At 37.3% G+C, this 20,000-nt stretch overlaps 1 protein-coding gene and 1 non-coding gene across 12 annotated transcripts in view; both read right to left on the minus strand.

The window, feature by feature from the left end:
* The window catches only part of LOC115219354 (filaggrin), a 255,873-nt gene that overhangs the window by 108,322 nt on the left and 127,551 nt on the right, over positions 1–20,000 (minus strand). For 9 of the 11 annotated variants that reach the window (XR_005001934.1, XR_005001933.1, XR_005001932.1 and 6 more), the window contains exons 3-7: positions 14,120–14,249; positions 12,160–12,194; positions 5,306–5,369; positions 4,027–4,048; positions 94–156 (exon numbers count right to left, since the gene is read on the minus strand). Coding sequence is in view for 8 of the 11 variants with exons in the window: in XM_036509044.1 (XP_036364937.1) it covers positions 94–156; positions 4,027–4,048; positions 5,306–5,369; positions 12,160–12,194; positions 14,120–14,249 (314 nt within the window). In the remaining 3 variants the exon portion in view is untranslated. The remainder of the gene's footprint in view (positions 1–93; positions 157–4,026; positions 4,049–5,305; positions 5,370–12,159; positions 12,195–14,119; positions 14,250–20,000) is intronic. The other 2 variants (XM_036509043.1, XM_036509045.1) reach the window with 1 other exon arrangement.
* LOC115219575 lies at positions 18,088–18,206 on the minus strand. The gene has a single exon (XR_003882335.1). It is a non-coding gene; the product is annotated as a 5S ribosomal RNA (ribosomal RNA).

Genomic DNA, 20,000 nt, shown 5'->3' on the forward strand with positions numbered 1-20,000 from the left:
TCCAGACCCTTTGGAAAACCCGAATGCGACATTATTTATTAACAGCAATTGCAACCAACACCAACACCAAGAAGACAACATGGTAGTACTTACGTTCGATGCCGGGCATGTTTTCCTGTAATGTGACCTTGACCACTACAGCCTGGCGTCGGACATCTGTCAAAGATATATTGAAAATGAGAATATACATATATATATATATTATATATACGAGATGTACTTGCATAGCAAGTGACTTGATCTGAGATCGTGTGCTGAAACAAAAACAATTGCAGCATGGAAGGTGTTTCTAAGCCATTTAAAAACACACACACAAAAAAAAACTGTTAGAGATTCACTTCAACATTTAAATTTAATTTGTGTCAAAAATTTTCATCGCTTTGAAACAGCGACCTGTTCGCTGACAAAACTCTGATGAAGGGATATAATAAATATCCTGGAAACAGCTTAGGACCTTCTATCTATAAATGTTCTAAAATCTACTCAGCCTTGGTTTTTTTATCTCATTACGAAAAAAAATTTATTCTTTTACTCTTTTACATGTTTCAGTCATTTGACTGAGGCCATGCTGGAGCACCACCTTTAGTCGAGCAAATCGACCCCGGAACTTATTCTTTGTAAGCCTAGTACTTATTCTATCGGTCTCTTTTTGCCGAACCGCTAAGTGACGGGGACGTAAACACACCAGCATCGGTTGTCAAGCAATGCTAGGGGTACAAACACAGACACACAAACACATACACATACATATATATACATATATACGACAGGCTTCTTTCAGTTTCCGTCTACCAAATCCACTCACAAGGCATTGGTCGGCCCGGGGCTATAGCAGAAGACACTTGCCCAAGATGCCACGCATTGGGACTGAACCCGGAACCATGTGGTTGGTTAGCAAGCTACTTACCACACAGCCACTCCTGCACCTATATACATATGTATATATATTTAATGTAGGATAAAATTTTTTTCGAAAGAAAAAAATTTTATCAATGGCCAGCATATTAAAAAATACCTTTAATGGTTAAAATTATAAACAACTTATAAATAAGGGCAAACGAAAAAATTTCTAATGCCAAATATGCCGAAAAGTTGTACATATGTATATATATGCAGTCAAGGCTGAGTGGCATTCAATTATAAATAAATAAAATAAAAATTACACATTGTGTACAGGACATCACCCACAAGTGAAAAATATGTAACCACAAGAGAAAAGTACAGGACAAAATGCCAAAAGAAGATAACTCTTCATTAGTTGTTGGACTATTTATTACTCCTATTTCATGCTTTTAATGATGATATAAGGAAACTTTATAAGGCAGCACCATCCAGAAATTTTAAAGATATAAAATTCATGGAGAGTTAGGGCCTCAAACGAAGAAACAGCAACAGAGTGCACGTACAGAGTAAACAATCAGTGAAGACAAATATTAAGGGCCGTTAGGTCAAGACGAATTGTAATGTTACATGTATATATGTACATATGTATGTATATATACATGAGGCGCAAGAGTAGCTGTGTGGTGAGTGGCTGTGTGGTAAGTAGCTTGTGTACCAACCACATTGATCAGTCCCACTGCGTGGCACCTTGGGCAAGTGTCTTTTACTATAGCATCGGGCCGACCAAAACCTTCTGAGTGGATTTGGTAGATGGAAACTGAAAGAAGCTCATCATATATATATATATATATGTATATATATATGTGTATGTATGTGTGTGTGTGTATGTTTGAGTGTCTGTATTTGTCCTCCCCCCTCCAGATCACCCAACAACCGATGTTGGTGTGTTTACGACCCCCGTAACTTAGCGGTTCGGCAAAAGAGGCCGATTGAATAAGTACTAGGCTTACAAAGAATAAGTACTGTGGTCAATTTGCTTGAGTAAAAGTGGTGCTCCAGCATGGCCACAGTCAAATGACTGAAACAAGTAAAAGAAAAAAAAAATATTAATATATATATACACACACACACACATTCACACATATATTATGTGATCACATGTTTGACCAGAATATTCGATGGTCACAATGTGCTTTGAATCATTTTGGCTTTTGAACGATGACATCCCACTGGCTAGGCAAGCAGGCAAACATTCCCCCAACTTGGAATGCTAGTTTGTTGCAGGGTCATCAATTTACAGCTGAGTGGACAGGAGCAAAATGAAAGGAACTGTTTTGCTCAAGAACACAACATGCCTCTGAGGCTGGGATTGAACCCACAGTTGCTAGATTGTGAGTGCAACACCCTAACCACTAGACCACACTCCTTTACATATACACATATACATACATACATGCATACATATATTGTAGAATAAGAAATATAAAGTCCTTGGTATAGTATTGTATATTTGAAAAAAATGAATAGAAATGACATTTCTGATAGTTTTTCCACTTTAATAATTGAATGTTTATAAGTTACACCTAATAACTTACAAACATCTAATTATTAAAGTGGTAAAATCATCAGAAAAGCCATTTCTATTCATTTTTTCATATATATATATTAGAAGGTTTGGAGGTGATGAACAGGTATTATATATTAGAAGAAATAAGGTACTTAAAAATCTGAAGAATCTACTAGAGTGGATGCAAGCGTTATTATATGATTTATAAAAACATGTGACATATTAATAAAAATCTGTAAATATAAAACCATCCAGATTTCTGAGTACCTTATTTCTTCTAATATATATATATATATGTATATATATATATATATATATATATATATATATAATATATATATATATATATATATCATCATCATCATCATCATCATCGTTTAGCGTCCGTTTTCCATGCTAGCAGGGTTGGACGGTTCTACTGGGGTCTGTGAAGCCAGAAGGCTTCATCAGGCCCAGTCAAATCTGGCAGTGTTTCTACGGCTGGATGCCCTTCCTAACGCCAACCACTCCGTGAGTGTAGTGGGTGCTTTTTACGTGCCACCCGCACAGGTGCCAGACAGAGCTGGCAAACGGCCACGAACGGATGGTGCTTTTTATGTGCCACCGGCACGAGGGCCAGGCGAGGCTGGCAACGGTCACGAAACGGGGCGGTGCTGGCAACGGTCACGAAACGGAAAGTTCTCTTACATGCCACCGGCACTGGTAACACATCTGCAATTTCCATTGATCGATTTCCATTGATCGATTTCGATTCTGATCGTCACTTGCCTCAACGGGTCTTCACAAGCAGAGTTTTGACATTGCCAACGGCACTGGTAGCACATCCGCAATTTCCATTGATCGATTTCGATTCTGATCCTCACTTGCCTCATCACGTCTTCACAAGTAGAGTTTTGTGTCCCAAGAAGGGAAGGTATGCATACGTAGGCTGGCTCCATCCCATGTAGAAGGCCACGGGTTATGGACTCACTTGTCCTGCCGGGTCTTCTCGCGCACAGCACACTTCCAGAGGTCTCGGTCTCTAGTCATTTCCTCAGTGAGACCTAAAGTTCGAAGGTCGTGCTTCACCACCTCGTCCCAGGTTTTCCTGGGTCTGCCTCTTCCACAGGTTCATATTTGTGTATATATGTATGTATATATGTATGTATGTATGTATGTATGTATGTATGTAGTTGAAATTTACAGAAGAATAAATGACAGACAGGTGTATAAACAACAAGCAGGTGTAATAGTTTGATGCTCAGGAAAGTGAGAAAGTCTTTTATGTGTCGAGCCTATGCTCTTCAACAGAAAGGAACACAAGGAAATACATAGAGAGAGAATAAAAAAAACTTGTAGATATACATATAGATATGTGTGTGTGTATTTATATATATATATGTACATACATACATGCATATATATTGGAGAGTATTAATTATACTCTCACATGATAGAAATAATAGTAACTCTAAGTAGTGACACTAAGAACAACAGCAAACAGAACCCTTATATAAAATATACTGAACAATACATGATAAACTAATCTAAATCCAGTATTGATATAAAATGGAACATAATATAAAAGTCGCATAGACAATAATGACAATAATAATAATAAAGAAGAGAAAGCTTACCCGCCAGATTCTGGAAGTGTTTCTGAAAATATTAAAGAAAATATAATGGAATATTAGAATATAAGAATAGCAGAATAGTACATTATTTTGGAATTGTAGAATATTTGATTTGACAGAGACAATTCATGTAATGTGTATATGTGTGTATATATGTGTGAAGAAGCTCACACTCAAATGACGCCACCCTGCTGTCTAAGCGAGGTGGCCAACAGAAGAAAGAGTGAGAGAAAGTTGTTGCGAAAGAGTACAGCAGGGATCGCCCCCCCCTCCTGCCGGAGCCTCATGGGGCTTTAGGTGTTTACGCTCAATAAACACTCACAACGCCCAGCCTAGGAATCGAAACCGCGATCCTATAATCACGAGTCCACTGCCCTAACCACTGGGCCATTGCACCTTCATATATATATGTGTGTGTGTGTGCGTGTATATATATATATATATGCTACATCATCATCATTATCGTCATCATCATCCTCATCCCCATCATCATCATCATTTAACAATCATTTTCCAAGCCAGCATAGGTTGGACATTTGACAGGAGCTTACCAGCTGGAGCGCTGTTCAGGCTCCCTGTCTGTTTAGATATGGTTTCTACAGCTGGATGCCTTTCCTAATGCCAAAACACACACATGCACACACACAAACACACACACACATGTATATAGTTGAAATTTATAGTAAAACAAAGACAAAAACAGGTGTAGGAACAACAAGCAAGTGTATTAGTTTGATGCTTGGAAAAAATGTAAAAGTCTTTTACATTTCGAGCCTAAGCTCTTTAACAGAAAGGAATAAAAGGAAACAAACAGGGAGAGAATGGAAAAAAACATGTTGAGTTCAGTGGTCCAACATGGTGAAATATATATATATATATATATCCATGCATAAATATTTTGTTGTGTCTTGGAAGAGTTCTTATGCAATAATAATGATACACACACAGGTCCCTCCCCACTTCTTTATTATCAGCCAATTGGTTAGATATCTAATCATCTAATCAATTAATTAATTGATTGTTTGCTTAATGTGTTGGTTAAACAATCAAGCAGTTGATTGTTTGTCTGTCAAGGTTGTTTTGTTGCTGTTTGTAACCTTTTTGGTTACCTGTGACTCCCAACTTGCTCCAAGGTCTACTACTGTATACACATTATCATACATTTATGCATACAAATACATACAAGAGGAGAAAATGGGGGAAAGGATGAAAAGAGAAAACGGTGGGAGAGTGTAACAGTAATAATAGTAAAAATAAGTATAAGAAACAACAAGCTATTTACCTTTACCAGCAGGAACTTTAGCTGACCGAGTTCGTTTTGAATCATAGGAACTTGTCTGTTCGGTCTGATGCGTCAGACGTAAGATATTCCGTAGGACACACATGATAAGGAAAATAGAGAATTAATTAGATAAATGAATAAACAATTTTGATTAATTAATGTTATAGAAAGATAATACATAATAATTAGTATCAATAAGGCAGAGGGGAAGATTAGCAGAAAAGGGGACCACCAGTGATGGGATATCCCGACAGATGAGGGTTCGGCAATTTCTTGCTGAATGACACGCACAAATGATTTGTTTGTAGGGGTCAATTGTTTGTATGGTGCATCAGCTCATTCCTTCCACCCCACCCCCACCCCCACCATCATCTTCATCATCGTTTAACATCCGTTTTTCATGCTGGCATGGGTTAGACAGTTTGACTGAGGACATCACTGGTGGTCCATACATACAGCAGCTCCAATATTCTTAACATGTTTTTCAAAGCTCTTGGAAACTGCTCCTAATGCTTCAATTACCCCTGGTATCACCGCTACTTTCTTCATGCCCCATAACTTATTATCATTATCATTGTCATTATTATTACTATTATTATTATTATTATTATTATTATTTTTATTATTAATATGTTTTGACAACCAATCAAATTTTGAGGATGAATCATATTTCCGTGTGTTTACAAATGTCTATTCTGCAGCAAGTTACAAACACTTCCTAATCAATTTAGCCATAAGAAATGTAGCAAACTAATAACAAATCCATTGTAAATCTGTAACAAAACACTACTGTTCAATAATTGCATTATAAAATAGATATAAATCAAACAAATCACAGCTAAACTTCTCTCAGTTATTTTTCAATTCCCTGGGTAAGAGAGAGGTTCAGTGAAAGCTACAGAAAGACCCTCCATCTGAGATTTAGTAGAATAGAAATATCAACTGTCAAAAATACATGCCTCACACCATGCATTCAATCTTAATGCAGTGTCATGCACATCCAATCTTTTACTTTCTCATTGAAAGCCACATAAGTCATTGTAAAAATAGGATTTTATTCATATGGTTTTATGTATGTGATCCAAGTGGTCAAATTATTAACCCCTTTGTTACCATATTTCTGTTGAGATGCTCTGTGTTTCTTTCGATTAATTTTGAATATAGCAAAGAATTTAGTAAAATAATTTAGTTATCATTAGGCTAGAGTTAGGAACTTTAAATCATGACTAAGGTTTGGTGGAAGATTTTAATTCGGAACTTTTGGAAACAGCTATTTGTACTACAGAGCCAGAGGTGGTTTCAGCCGGGTTGGTAACGAAAGGGTTAACCAAAATCTGTTGTACACTGAATTACTGCTAAATCATATAAATAACAAACACACACACACGTGCATGTGCGTGCGCATGGATACCTCACCATATCTGTCAACCTTTCTTTTTTTATCACATAAAAAAATTTTCGTTGCACATCTGCGGCCTTTCAAATGAGTTCATCTTTTGCAACTGCCCAATGAACAAACAAAGAGATCATCATCATCATCGTTTAACGTCTGCTTTCCATGCTAGCATAGGTTTGGCGATTTGACAGAGGTCTGGCAAACCAGATGGCTGCACCAGGCTCCAATCTTGATCTGGCACAGTTTCTACAGCTGGATGCCCTTCCTAATGCCAACCACTCTGAGAGTGTAGTGGGTGCTTTTATGTGCCACCGGCACGAGGGCCAGTCATGCTGTACTGGCAATGGTCACGCTCAAATGGTGCTTTTTATGTGCCACCTGCACAGGAGCCAGTCCAGCAGCACTGGCAATGATCCTGCTTGAATGTTTTTTCCTTTGCCACCAGTACAAGTGCCAGTAAGGCGACACAGGTAACGATCATGCTCGAATGGTGCTTTTACAAAAAAAAAAGAAGAAAAAACCCACAAAAACAAAGTAGTTGCAAGAGAGTAATGCATTTGATAAGGCTGCAGATGTGCACTAAAAATACTTGTGAGGTAAAAAAAATAAAAATCATTAAAAACAATTTGAGATGATCATTACACTAGTTAATTATTTAATTTGGCAGTACTTCAAAGCAGTAAGTACAGTATGGTGGAATAGTTATGAAGGTACATGGCTCAGTGGTTACACCATCGAGATTATGATCACGAGGCTGTGAGTTTGAATCCTGGACCGGGACTCTTTCTTCCTGTTTCTTGAGTAATGCTGCGATGGACTGGTGTTCCTTTCAGCTGGGGGGAACACATACACCATAGAAACCAGGAAACCGGGCACATGAACCTGGCTAGGCTTGAAAAGAGCACATAAATAAAAAAAATAATAAATTAATCTTTTTGCTGTTGTTGAGTGTAAATAAATGCGAAAAGCATTATCTCAACTGGGTATTGAACCTGCACAGAAAACTTGGCTTGCCAAGAGCAAATCAGGAATGGATGTGTAGTAAAGCAGTTTGTATTGTGACCACATGGTTTCAGGTTCAATCCTATTTTGCAACACCCTGGGTATATGTCCCCTAACAAAACCTCAGATCAACAAAACCCTTAAGAGTGAAATTTGGGAAAATAAAAACTGTGGAAGTTCACTGGAGGGGGCCACAGCTATTTTTTAGGGTGGAAGACTTCCTTCATTGCCTCATTTAACAGGATCACTTAACCTTTAGGTCCCTTTAATAGAGTCCAGTCTGTTTCAAGGATTTTGGTCAAGTCAAAAGAAAATTTCCTCTTCACCTCCCACCACTCTTTTCAGTTCTGTCTTGAGCCCTAGGACCCACTTGGACAATTACCTGCTTTCCATGGTATATAAGTGACTGAAGCCACAACATTCGCCCTGACTGGGGGGTCCGGGCTGTAGGAGGGTTAATCATTTACAGCTAAGTGGACATGGCACAATGGGAAAGGAAGCATTTTGCTCAAGAATACAATGCACTGTGTGGTCCAGGAATTGAAACCACAGTCTTATGATCATGAGTGCAATGTTCAAACCCCTTGGTCATGTATCTTCTCCACAACTCTTGGAGGCCCCGAAGAGAGTTGTGAGTCATGCTGCCTTCCCCAAACTCCACAAAAAAAAAAAGAAAAAAAAAGAGAAACCAATTCTCAGTTAGTTTGTCATTTTCATAATTAGCAGAAGAAACATACATTAAGAACTACAGAGGAAAAACCCAAAATCTTAAACCCAGAATCTTTCTCCCACAATATGCCAACGTCCAAATTTTCCAAGATCCAAAAACCAAAAATTAGAAAATAAAAAGACAAAAAAAAAGTCATCAACATCATGCAATTAAGATAAACCAAACAAAATAAATTTGAAAAAATGAATAAAAAAACGGAACAATTTTTTTTTTACATATTGCATATTAGTGTTATGGTTGTTCAACTCCAGGTCAGGCATCCAAAAAAAAAAAAAAACAAAAAATAAAAAAATAAAAATATATTTAAAAAATGCTTATAAAACCAATCCTTTCTACTCTAGGCACAGGGCCTGGAATTTTGAGGGAAGGTTCCAGTCGATTACATCGACCCCAGTACTCAACTGGTACTGCTTTTATCAACCCTGAAAGGATGAAAGGCAAAGTCAGCCTTGGCAGAATTTGAACTCAGAACTTTAAGATAGATGAAATACTGCTAAGCATTTTTCTCGTTATGCTAACGATACTGCCAACTCACTGCCTTCAAAGTTAATAAAAACAATATTAAAAAAAAACAATCTGGGTTTGTTACGTGCAGAAGAAGGATGTAAAATGGTAAGAGTGGGAGGAAGGGTAGTAGTAGTAGAACTATTAGCAGCAGCAGCAGTAGCAGCAGCAGTAGTAGTAGTAATAGTAGTAGTAGTAGTAGTAGTAGTAGTAGTAGTAGTAGGTTCCAGAGTTTAGTAGTTCTTGAAAATTCATGCGCATTGCATTCTAGGCCCAATACAGCGTGGCTGCTAGCGTTGCCTTCGCAAATGGTAACCATGAGAACGGTGCCAAAGCAGATTTGGGAATTTGAACATTACCTCAAAAAAAGGTAAAAGGGTACCTGCTTCACGTATTTTGTTGTTGGTGTTGTTGTTGTTTGTGGAAGATTGCCGTTTCAATAAGAAAGCAGTCTGCCATCTTTGTTGAAGCCGAAGCTGACCAAAATGAAACCTGTCTATAAAGAGGTGCGGTTTGTAGTAAGAATAAGACGAAAACATTGTATAAACTACAACCAGGTGTATTATATATATATATATATATATATATATATATATACACACGTGTGTGCGTGTATGTAAATATATACACACATATATATATATACATATTTGTGTGTGTGTATGTATGTGTATATATATAAGTAGGCATATATATATAAATAAATTTATATATATATATGTATTTATGTATGTATGTATGTATGTATGTATATATATATATATATATATCATCATCATCATCATCATCGTTTAATGTCTGCCTTCCATGCTGGCATGGGTGGGACAGTTTGATAGGAGTTGGTCAAGCAGAAGCCGGCGCCAGACTTCTTTAACTGTTTTGGCAGGTATTTTACAGCTGGATGCCTTTCTTAACACCAACCACTCAGTAGAGTCGATGATGATGATGATATATGTAGACATATATATATACATACATACACACATGCATACAAATCCACAATAAAAGTGGTTACTCACTCCAGGAAAGGAAAAATCTGTATAAATATTCTAATTTAGTGTTATCACAATTTATTAGGTGTTATCGCAATTTGATAAAACATCGAAGAAGCATCTATATTTATAAAGTTACATATACAAGTTGAATATTTATAGATTTTTCTTTTCCTGAAGTGTGTATACATTTTTTGGCAGACTCTGTATGTAGACACACACACATATATGCATGTTAGAAGTTTTCTTTATTTCTCTTTTCTTTAATTTTCTATTTCTGTATTACAATGCTTCAAGCAAACTACACTGTTCTCTTATATATATATATATATATATATATATATATATAATTCATATTGTTTTATGTAATTCACTGTTTATTACATAAACAATTCAGTCAAAAGATATTTTTGAGAATTTTTAATCATTCTATTCAAATATTATTTTATAGCTGTTTGAATTTTTAAAAAAGATTTTATATCATATATCCAATATTAGGTAGGGAAAAATAGGAAACAGAAATCAAAAGTAAAAAAACTAAAGAGAAGCAAATAAAAAATACAAATAAACATTCACACCCCCTGCTCAACCCTTTGTTGGAGAAATAAAAATCACAAAATGTCAGAAATCTTAGCAGTGTCATTGGTCGGGAGCATCAAATGTTAACGGAAAAGTCAACCTGGGAACAGCCTATTTATCTACAGTGTATTGATTAAGGACAAAATATTGCATAAAAAAGAGGAATTGTCATGTATATATATATATATATAATTTAATAAACACAATATATGTATTTATGTGCTACTATTAGTTTCATATGTTGAGAACATGCCAAACATTGGTTTATAACGTGTCTGATGATTGTGCTGGGGCACCAAACATGTCATAAGACAATGCCTGGCATGTTCTCAGCACAGGAGACTAATACTAGCACATAACATGTATTGTATTTATTAAATAATATTTATCTCTCACCAGATGGAGCAGTTTTTTGTTGATCTTACCATCATGGAACTGTACAGTATAAATTATATATATATATATATGTATATCTTAGAAGGTTTGGAGGTGATGTACAGGTATTATATATTAGAAGAAATAAAATACTCAGAAATCTGGATGGTTTTATATTTACAGGCTTTTGATAATATGTCACATGTTTTTATAAATCACATATTAGCGCTTGCATCTACTCTAGTAGAATCCCCAGATTATTTCGCTTGCCTATGACTTACTCTCAGGTGTTTTTAACACTAGGTGCGTTGAGAAGATATTCTCTGATGCCTAAAAATGCAGCTGACTCACAAACTAACAACAACACGCACCTTATGTATGTGTGTTCAATTCTGTATAAGTATTTAGAGCTGCTTCTAATTCATATATATATATACATGTATATATATATACATATATATGTATATATATATTCTTTTACTTGTTTCAGTCATTTGACTGCGGGCAATACTGGAGCACTGCCTTTAATCGAACCAATCGATCCCCAGGACTTATTCTTTGTAAGCCTAGAACTTATTCTATCAGTCATTTCTGCTGAACCGCTAAGTTACGGGGACGTAAATACACCAACATCACTTGTCAAGTGATGGTTGGGGGACAAACTCAGACACACATATACCTATCTATCTATCTATATCTCTCTCTCTCTCTCTCTCTATATATATATATATATATATATATATATAATACGGCAGGCTTCTTTTCAGTTTCCATCTACCAAATTTACTCACAGGACTTTGGGCCACAGTCAAATGACTGAAACAAATAAAAGAATAAAAGAACATACATAAACATTTCAATTATGTCTTCAATATCCTTCCATAGTTAGGGCTGTATAAAGTGTAACATTCAAACTCATTTCACTATGCTAAAGACTAGCTAATGTCTTCAATGAGGTAGCCCTGCTCTCTACCTTTCAGATTACAATAATATGTTATTTTTACAATGACATTGTTGGGTAGGTGTGAGAGACAAAATCTGGCCAATTTGGACATAAAACAGGTAAAATATTTGGGCTGGATATGGCCAGTTTAAATATGAAAGAGTTAAGGTGTAAAAACACTTGGACATGTGTCAATATGTTGAAGTCTTTGATTATGTCATAGATAGTCTTCCATAGTTAATCTTGTAGGTACAAACACATGGATGTTGTAACAAACAGAATGATAATTATAATTATATATAGATATAATTAGGATGATGAGTCTATGTTTACCTTTCCCATCTGATTTTCTGAGTTTTCTGATTGAACTGGAATAGAAAATAAAATAAAAATATAAATACATAAAGAAATAAACAACAAATAAATGGTCAGTCTATATGTATATATATATTATATAATGTATAATATAAAAAAAAATGTTCCTTCTCGAGCCATGCCAGGCTCATAAGGGTCAGTTTCCTGGTTTCAGTGGCGTAGAAATTCCCCACCTGGATGGGACGCCAGTCCATCGCAGGATTACTCATTTTTGCCAGCTGAGCAGACTGGAACAATGTGAAATGAAGTGTTTTGCTCAAGAACAGGGGAAACTGAAAGAAGCCTGCCGTGTGTGTATATATATTGGTTGGTAAGCAAGCTACTTACCACACAGCCACTCCTACGCCTACAAACACAGCCACTCCTATGCCTATATATATATATATATATATTATATATATATATATATATATACAATGTGATTTAAATTTAAATAGCTAGATGCATAACCAGTTTTTAGAATTTTATGTGCATTCTACTACATGAAAGGAAGAAACTGCAAGCACTCATTTTACAGTCAAGTTTTCTTTCACATGTCTCCATAGCTAGGAACATTATGGTGTACATTTATAAAAAATAAAACAGGCGGGTTTGTTCCTAAATTATTACGTTTCATAAACTTACACATATTTTGCTCCAGTAATAACATCTGTTACATAAGGAAAAATCTTATATACAAATTACATTATCAAATCTTCAGAGATTGTGTAACACTTACAAATAATGTTTATATTGGAATTCACTAAAATTGCTATGGCATCAACGCCTATAACAACTGTGTTAAAATGGATTGAAAAATTTTCTTAAATATCATTCGGAAAGGAAAGAGACTGATGTAAAAGGAGAAAGGTATATGTATAAAAATTTTATGCCTCTAAAGTTGTTTCCACAGCGATAATAAATTTATTATTGATGAAGAAACAATGTACACCAGAACTCTGAAGATATTGCAGCCAATGTATATGTTACAGAACAATGAGTATGCATCACAAATTCCCTTCAAGGATGCACCTTTTGTTAATGTAATGGGATCATATGGAGTTCAAACTAAATGGTTACATGTCGTGTTTATAGGTATTTTATACCAAACAACAGGTGTGTGTGTTATTGTCATCTTTATCATTTAATGTCCATGTTCCATGCTAGAGTTGGATGGGTTGGCAGGATCTGATGGGTCTAAGGACTGTGCTGTGTCTGCTTTGGCATGGTTTCTGTGGTCGGATGGCCTTCATAATATCAACCACTTTATGGTATCTACAGGGTGCCGTGTTTTTTTTTATGTCACCAGCACTGCCGAGGTTGCCATGCAGTTCACAAGACTATGAGCCCTAAGGGAGGTACGGCTGGCTTTATACAGGGAGATGAAGGGTTAAAGTATGGTAGAAGGTTGGGGGTAGACAGAGTAGGTTTCTGTAGAACTACATGGTTACTTACATTTAGCAGGAGAGAGAGAAATCGAGAGAGAGACTGAGAGAGAGAGAGATTGAGAGAGAGAGAGAGAATGATCAGTAAGAAATAGGGAATGAGGTGTCCAGGTGGCCCTTCAGATCAATAGGTAAGTACAAGTGGGCGGGTGGGGCAAATGCAATACTGTACAAAGGTGGGGTGGGGTCAGAAGACGGGGGGGGTGTGGGGGTAGGCCTGTAGCTGTAAAAGAAGTTGGGTATGGTTGAGAGGGTGATGACTGACAAGTCATGAGTTGGAGAAGGATGTGAGGATGCTGGCAGGGGCAGTGTTGTAATGTTGGGGTGAGTGGCAGGGTTGTAATGACACAGTTGACAGCCGGGGGGGGGGGACAAGGGAGATAACAAGGTGAGAACTTAATGACAAACTCAGCATATACTCATGTCAAAATAAAACTTACACACACAGACACACAAACACAGATTAAGAAAATGAATAAGGAAGATTTTCTAACCTTTTCTTTTGGCAGTTGTAGCGTGAGGCTTGGAATCTAGTGTATTTCTGTCTTCAACAGACCCACTGCGACCTCCAGAGGTCAAGGAATTGCTGCGGCGCTGAGCACGTGAGGGGCTTTCAGAAGCCTGCTGTCAAAAAGAAAAACAAATGAATAACATATTAGTACAAATATTTAATTAATTCGTTAATTAATTATTTTCTTTCTCAACTTTTATATCAACTGTTTCTCCCAACTTGACATGAACTGGATGAAACTTCTCAAGGCGCTTTTCTACAGCTAAGCAACCCTTTCTGATGCCAACCTTCATATATTTCTGAGTAAAATACTTTTATTCCTTATCTTTGGACACTGAACTGCTGGGCTTCATATTTATGGAAAACAATGACCACAACAACAGCAACATTCATAATGCTATCTAAGCAGTATGAATACAAAAACATATAAAGGAAAACAGACACATGCTCACACACATAGAGACATATACGCAAACAAATGTGTACAGAGGTATAAAGACATACATTCACACGCACACATTCAATGGGCTTCATACATTAGGAAATATAGGTCAATCTGAACCTATAGTAGTATACATATGCCTGAGTACCACAGCATGATATTGAACCTGAAAATATTTTAAAGCCAAGCCTAATACATTGAATTCTCTAGTCAGCCAACACGCATTATTTTTATGCATATCAAAATAGTTATTGTTAACCTCACACAAAAGCTCACACACTCATATACACACATGTATACATACTATCTATCTATCCGCTCAGTCGAAGTCGACTCTCGGTTACTCGTTGGATCAGTGTCCTCCAGTCAGTTCTATCCTGGGCTGCTTCTTTCAGATTGGCTATGTCCATTCCGGTATCACTCTTGATGGTGTCAAGCCAGCGGGTGCTTGGTCGACCTCTTCTTCTCTTGCCACTGACCATTCCGAGCACGATATCCTTCTCCAGGGATTTTCTCGACATAATATGACCGAAATATGCCAATCTATGCTTGGTGGCCCTAGCTTCTAGCGACATTTTTGGCCTGATCTGCTGAAGAACTTCTCCATTGGTGAGCCTTGCAGTCCATGGAATCTGTAAAGGTTTTCTCCAACACTAAAGCTCGAATGCATTAATTCTCTTCTGGTCAACTTTCTATAGTGTCCAGGTCTTGCATCCTGATGTCTCTACTCTTCCAGACCCTGCTCATGCTGGCCATGTATACATAGATGCATTAAAATATACATGTATACTTATATTATTGTTCTTAGCAACATATGTGATTCATCAGACCTCCTGGCCAATGATCAAAAAAGTTTTATAGAGTGTGCCTTTTTCCAGACTCATGAAAAAGGGACTATTGAAAAGGTTGCAAGACGCAACAAAAATTTAGGAAAATAAAAGTAAGAAATAAGTGGAAATATTACCGGTGAGTGTGTTACATTATAAGGCACAAAAAGAAAATGACTCTCCCCAGACATAACAGTATATGCTTCAACACACAAACTCATATAAAGAATCTTGCAGACCAAATCCCAAAACGAAATGTATATATAAATATGATATATATTTGGCACCTGTGTCGGTGGCACATAAAATCACCCACTACACTCTCGGAGTGGTTGGCGTTAGGAAGGGCATCCAGCTGTAGAAACACTGCCAGATCTGACTGGCCTGGTGTAGCCTTCGGGCTTGCCAGACCCCAGTTGAACCGTCCAACCCATGCTAGCATGGAAAGCGGATGTTAAACAATGATGATGATGATGATATGTGTGTATAAAAATATTTATGGCTACTGACATTTTTTATGCATTCTAGCCACTGGTATAAATTATTATTTTTAATAATTTTTACCTTCTATATGTGTGTGTGTGTGTGCATGTATATGTGTGTGTGTGTGTGTGTGTATGTTCTGTTACTAGTGAGATCAAGGAAAAAGAAATTTTATCCAGTGAGAGATAAGTACTGTTTAATATACACGTGATTCAAATTTGATCAGCCATGTTGTATATTTTAGTCTGCTTAGAAACATAGTACCTTTCACAAACTTATCTGACAATTGTGCTTATATTATACAGCATGAAACTGATAGTAGCTCGAAATGTGTGCATGAGTGTGTTTGTGTGTGTTGGTGTTGATTTGTTTGCGTCACTTTAACTTAGCAGTTCAGGAATAGAAACCGATAGAATAAGCACCAGACGTAAAATACATAAGTACTGGAGTTGATTTCTTTGACTAAGATCCTTCAAGGTGTTGCTAAAGTATGGTTGCAGTCTAATGACTGAAATAAGTAAAAATTAATATATCTGTATGTGTGTGTGTGTATGTATATATATATATATTTATATGTATATGTATATATATATATATACACATACACATATATATATATATACATATAAACACACATGTACACACATAACGATGATGATGATGATGATGATATATATGTGTGAGTGTATAGATGTATATATATATATATATATAAATAAATAGATAAGTATACACACACATCCATACACATATAGAAACATGTATATATATTAATATATATATAAGGTGATAGGCTGGTGTGTGTGTATATATATATATATATATATCCATTCTTTTCCGACAAAATTATGGCTTTTTGCCCCTAAGTTAGAAATGTTAATCGATATTATAATTGATTATATTAACAAACAAAGCAAAACAAAGTTAAATGAATTATATGCCTTCCCACGTATATAATTTGTTTAAAGAATCCGCATTAAGACAATAAGTACTGCTTTTGCCACTGATAACATCACTTCCACCCCCCTCACAGCTAAGACCACCACCACCACCACCACCACCACTGCCGCCGCCGCCATTTCCACCACCACCACCTTTGCCTTCCACCCCTATCACTATCCAATCATTACCATCATTGTCATCTACCTGCTCCATCCATTGGCAATCAGAGAGCTATTATGCAGTTACTTCACTTGCAAGAAATAGCAGTCGAAATACTGGTGAGAAGAAAAGAGAAAAATTCCGGGTTCAGTCCCACTGCGTGGCACCTTGGGCAAGTGTCTTCTACTATAGCCTCGGGCCGACCAAAGCCTTGTGAGTGGATTTGGTAGACGGAAACTGAAAGAAGCCCGTTGTATATATGTATATATATATATATGAGTGTGTGTGTTTGTGTGTCTGTGTTTGTCCCCCTAGCATTGCTTGACAACCGATGCTGGTGTGTTTATGTTCCCGTTACTTAGTGGTTCAGCAAAAGAGACTGATAGAATAAGTACTGGGCTTACAAAAGAATAAGTCCCGGGGTTGAGTTGCTCGATTAAAGGCGGTGCTCCAGCATGGCCACAGTCAAATGACTGAAACAAGTGAAAGAGTAAAAGAGAGTAAGGCAGTCACAGCTAGCCGAATGAGACTGAAATGAGCCTTTCATCATATGGTCTACAGGATTAGGACTGACCTAGGGTTGAACAATGATAGAAGTAACCAACCACTACAATCACCTATTCCACCATGGCTATTACCACCACCACCACTGCCACTGCTGCCACCACTTCCACCATCACCATGACCACAAGGCCTTAGATGCTGCTGGTATCACCACCTCTGCTTCTCACACTTATTATCTTAAATCTTTTTGCTTGTTTCAGTTCTTGAACTGTGGCCATGCTGTGACACAGAAAGAAGGGTTTAGGCAAACAAAATTGATCCGAGTACTTGTTTTTATATTTCTTCAAGTCTGGTACTAATTGCATTAGTCTCTTTTATAGAACTGTTCAGTTATGGTAGTAAACAAACTAACACTGGACATCAAGCAGTGTGGGGTATTGGATACAAACACAAAGACACATGCACACATGATGATAATGATGATGATGATACACACACACACACACACACACACACCATGTATATACTTCTGATTTTATCTAGTTTCAGCTCACGAGCTGTGGCCATGCTGGGGCACCGCCATTTAGTGGGGAATGCTTACAGCACCTAGGTTTCCCAAGCGGTCACCCATCTAAGTACTAACTAGGCTCGATGTTGCTTAACTTCGGTGATCGAACGAGAACTGGTGCTTTCAACGTGATATGGCCATAAGCCATATAAGGATAAAATTTCCGCAAAAAATAAATTTTATCAGTGGCCGGCATATTAAAATACCTTTTAAGGTGAAAATTATAAACTTATAAATAAGAGCAAAAGAAAAAAATGTCTTTGCTAATATGCTGAAAAATAGACTCTAGATCATCTAACCACATACAATATTTTTCACTATATATACACAGTATGCTGAAAGGAAGGAAGCAAGCTAACGAATTTTAAAAAAATAATTGCTTTTATATATATATATATTGCCGGTGGCACGTAAAAAGCACCATCCGTTCGTGGCCGTTGCCAGCCTCGCCTGGCCCCCGTGCCGGTGGCACGTGAAAAGCACCATCCGACCGTGGCCGTTTGCCAGCCCCGTCTGGCACCTGTGCGGGTGGCACGTAAAAAGCACCCACTACACTCACGGAGTGGTTGGCGTTAGGAAGGACATCCAGCCGTAAAAACACTGCCAGATCAGACTGGGCCTGATGCAGCCTTCTGGCTTCCCAGACCCCGGTTGAACCGTCCAACCCATGCTAGCATGGAAAGCAGACGCTAAATGATGATGATGATGATATATATACACACAGACACAAAAACACACACGCACACATACATATATATTCATATTAAGGACATTTATATATAGTAATGCCCTTAATATAAATAAATATATTTAAAAGGAATAATTAATAAATTTTTTCCCTTATGAGGTTTTTAACACTAACTACTTGATAAATTCTTATAAAGATTTTATCCTATTTTTCAATACATACATATATATATATGAATGAAACTTTGTATGTGTGTTTATATATATATATCCCCCTTAAACACATCACCAGTGAACACAAACAAAACAACCATTATTTAAAACCACACAATACTATTATCTCTCTCTCTCTCTCATTTTAATTATCAATATCACTGTTGATGTTTTAAGTTATCTTGGAAACTTCATCAGGTTTCTTCTGCAGCCAGTCATGTGACTGAGGTTGTAGTGATAACTACGGTGTAGTTGGATAGTGTAGAACAATGATGGTGATAGTGGTGATGGTGGTTGTGGTGATGGAGATTGTGGTGATGATGGTGGTTGTGTAATGTTTGGCTTTTAGCCCTAAATCAACTCTGATTGAAAAACCATTCCAGATGTGACCATCCTGTCGTTTTAGAAGTGCATTGAACTACATTATATGGACATATTAGGGTGTAGTTAAGAATCTTGATTTACAACATGGTTCTGGGTTCAATCCCACTGCGTTTCACCTTGAGCAAGTGTCTTCTACTATAGGCCAACAAAAGCCATGTGAGTGAATTTAGTAGACAGGAAGCATCAAGCAAGGACACCCTAATGAATCCAGAGCAGATGAGGCTCTTAAACTGTATAGCTACTCATCTAAGAGAAGGTAACTCTGTACAGATCTTGCATCCTGATAACGAGTGGACTTATGGCACTTGTTGCACCAGACTAATACAACTTTGAAGGATGCAAGGGACAAAATATACATACATACATCATAATTATCATCGTTTAACGTCCGTTTTCCGCGCTAGCACGGGTTGGACGGTTCAGCTGGGGTCTGGGAAGCCAGGAGGCTGCACCAGGCTCCAGTCTGATCTGGCAGTGTTTCTACAGCTGGATGCCCTTCCTAACGCCAACCACTCCACGAGTGCAGTGGGTGCTTTTTACGTACCCCTGGCACAGGTGCCAGGGGAGTCTGGCAGTGGCCACGATTGGTTGGTGCTTTTAACGTGCCACCGGCATGGAAGCCAGTCAAGGCGACGCTGGCATCGGCCACGCTTGG

The sequence above is a fragment of the Octopus sinensis genome, linkage group LG14 (genome assembly GCF_006345805.1).
Source record: "Octopus sinensis linkage group LG14, ASM634580v1, whole genome shotgun sequence".
NCBI lineage: Eukaryota > Metazoa > Mollusca > Cephalopoda > Octopoda > Octopodidae > Octopus > Octopus sinensis.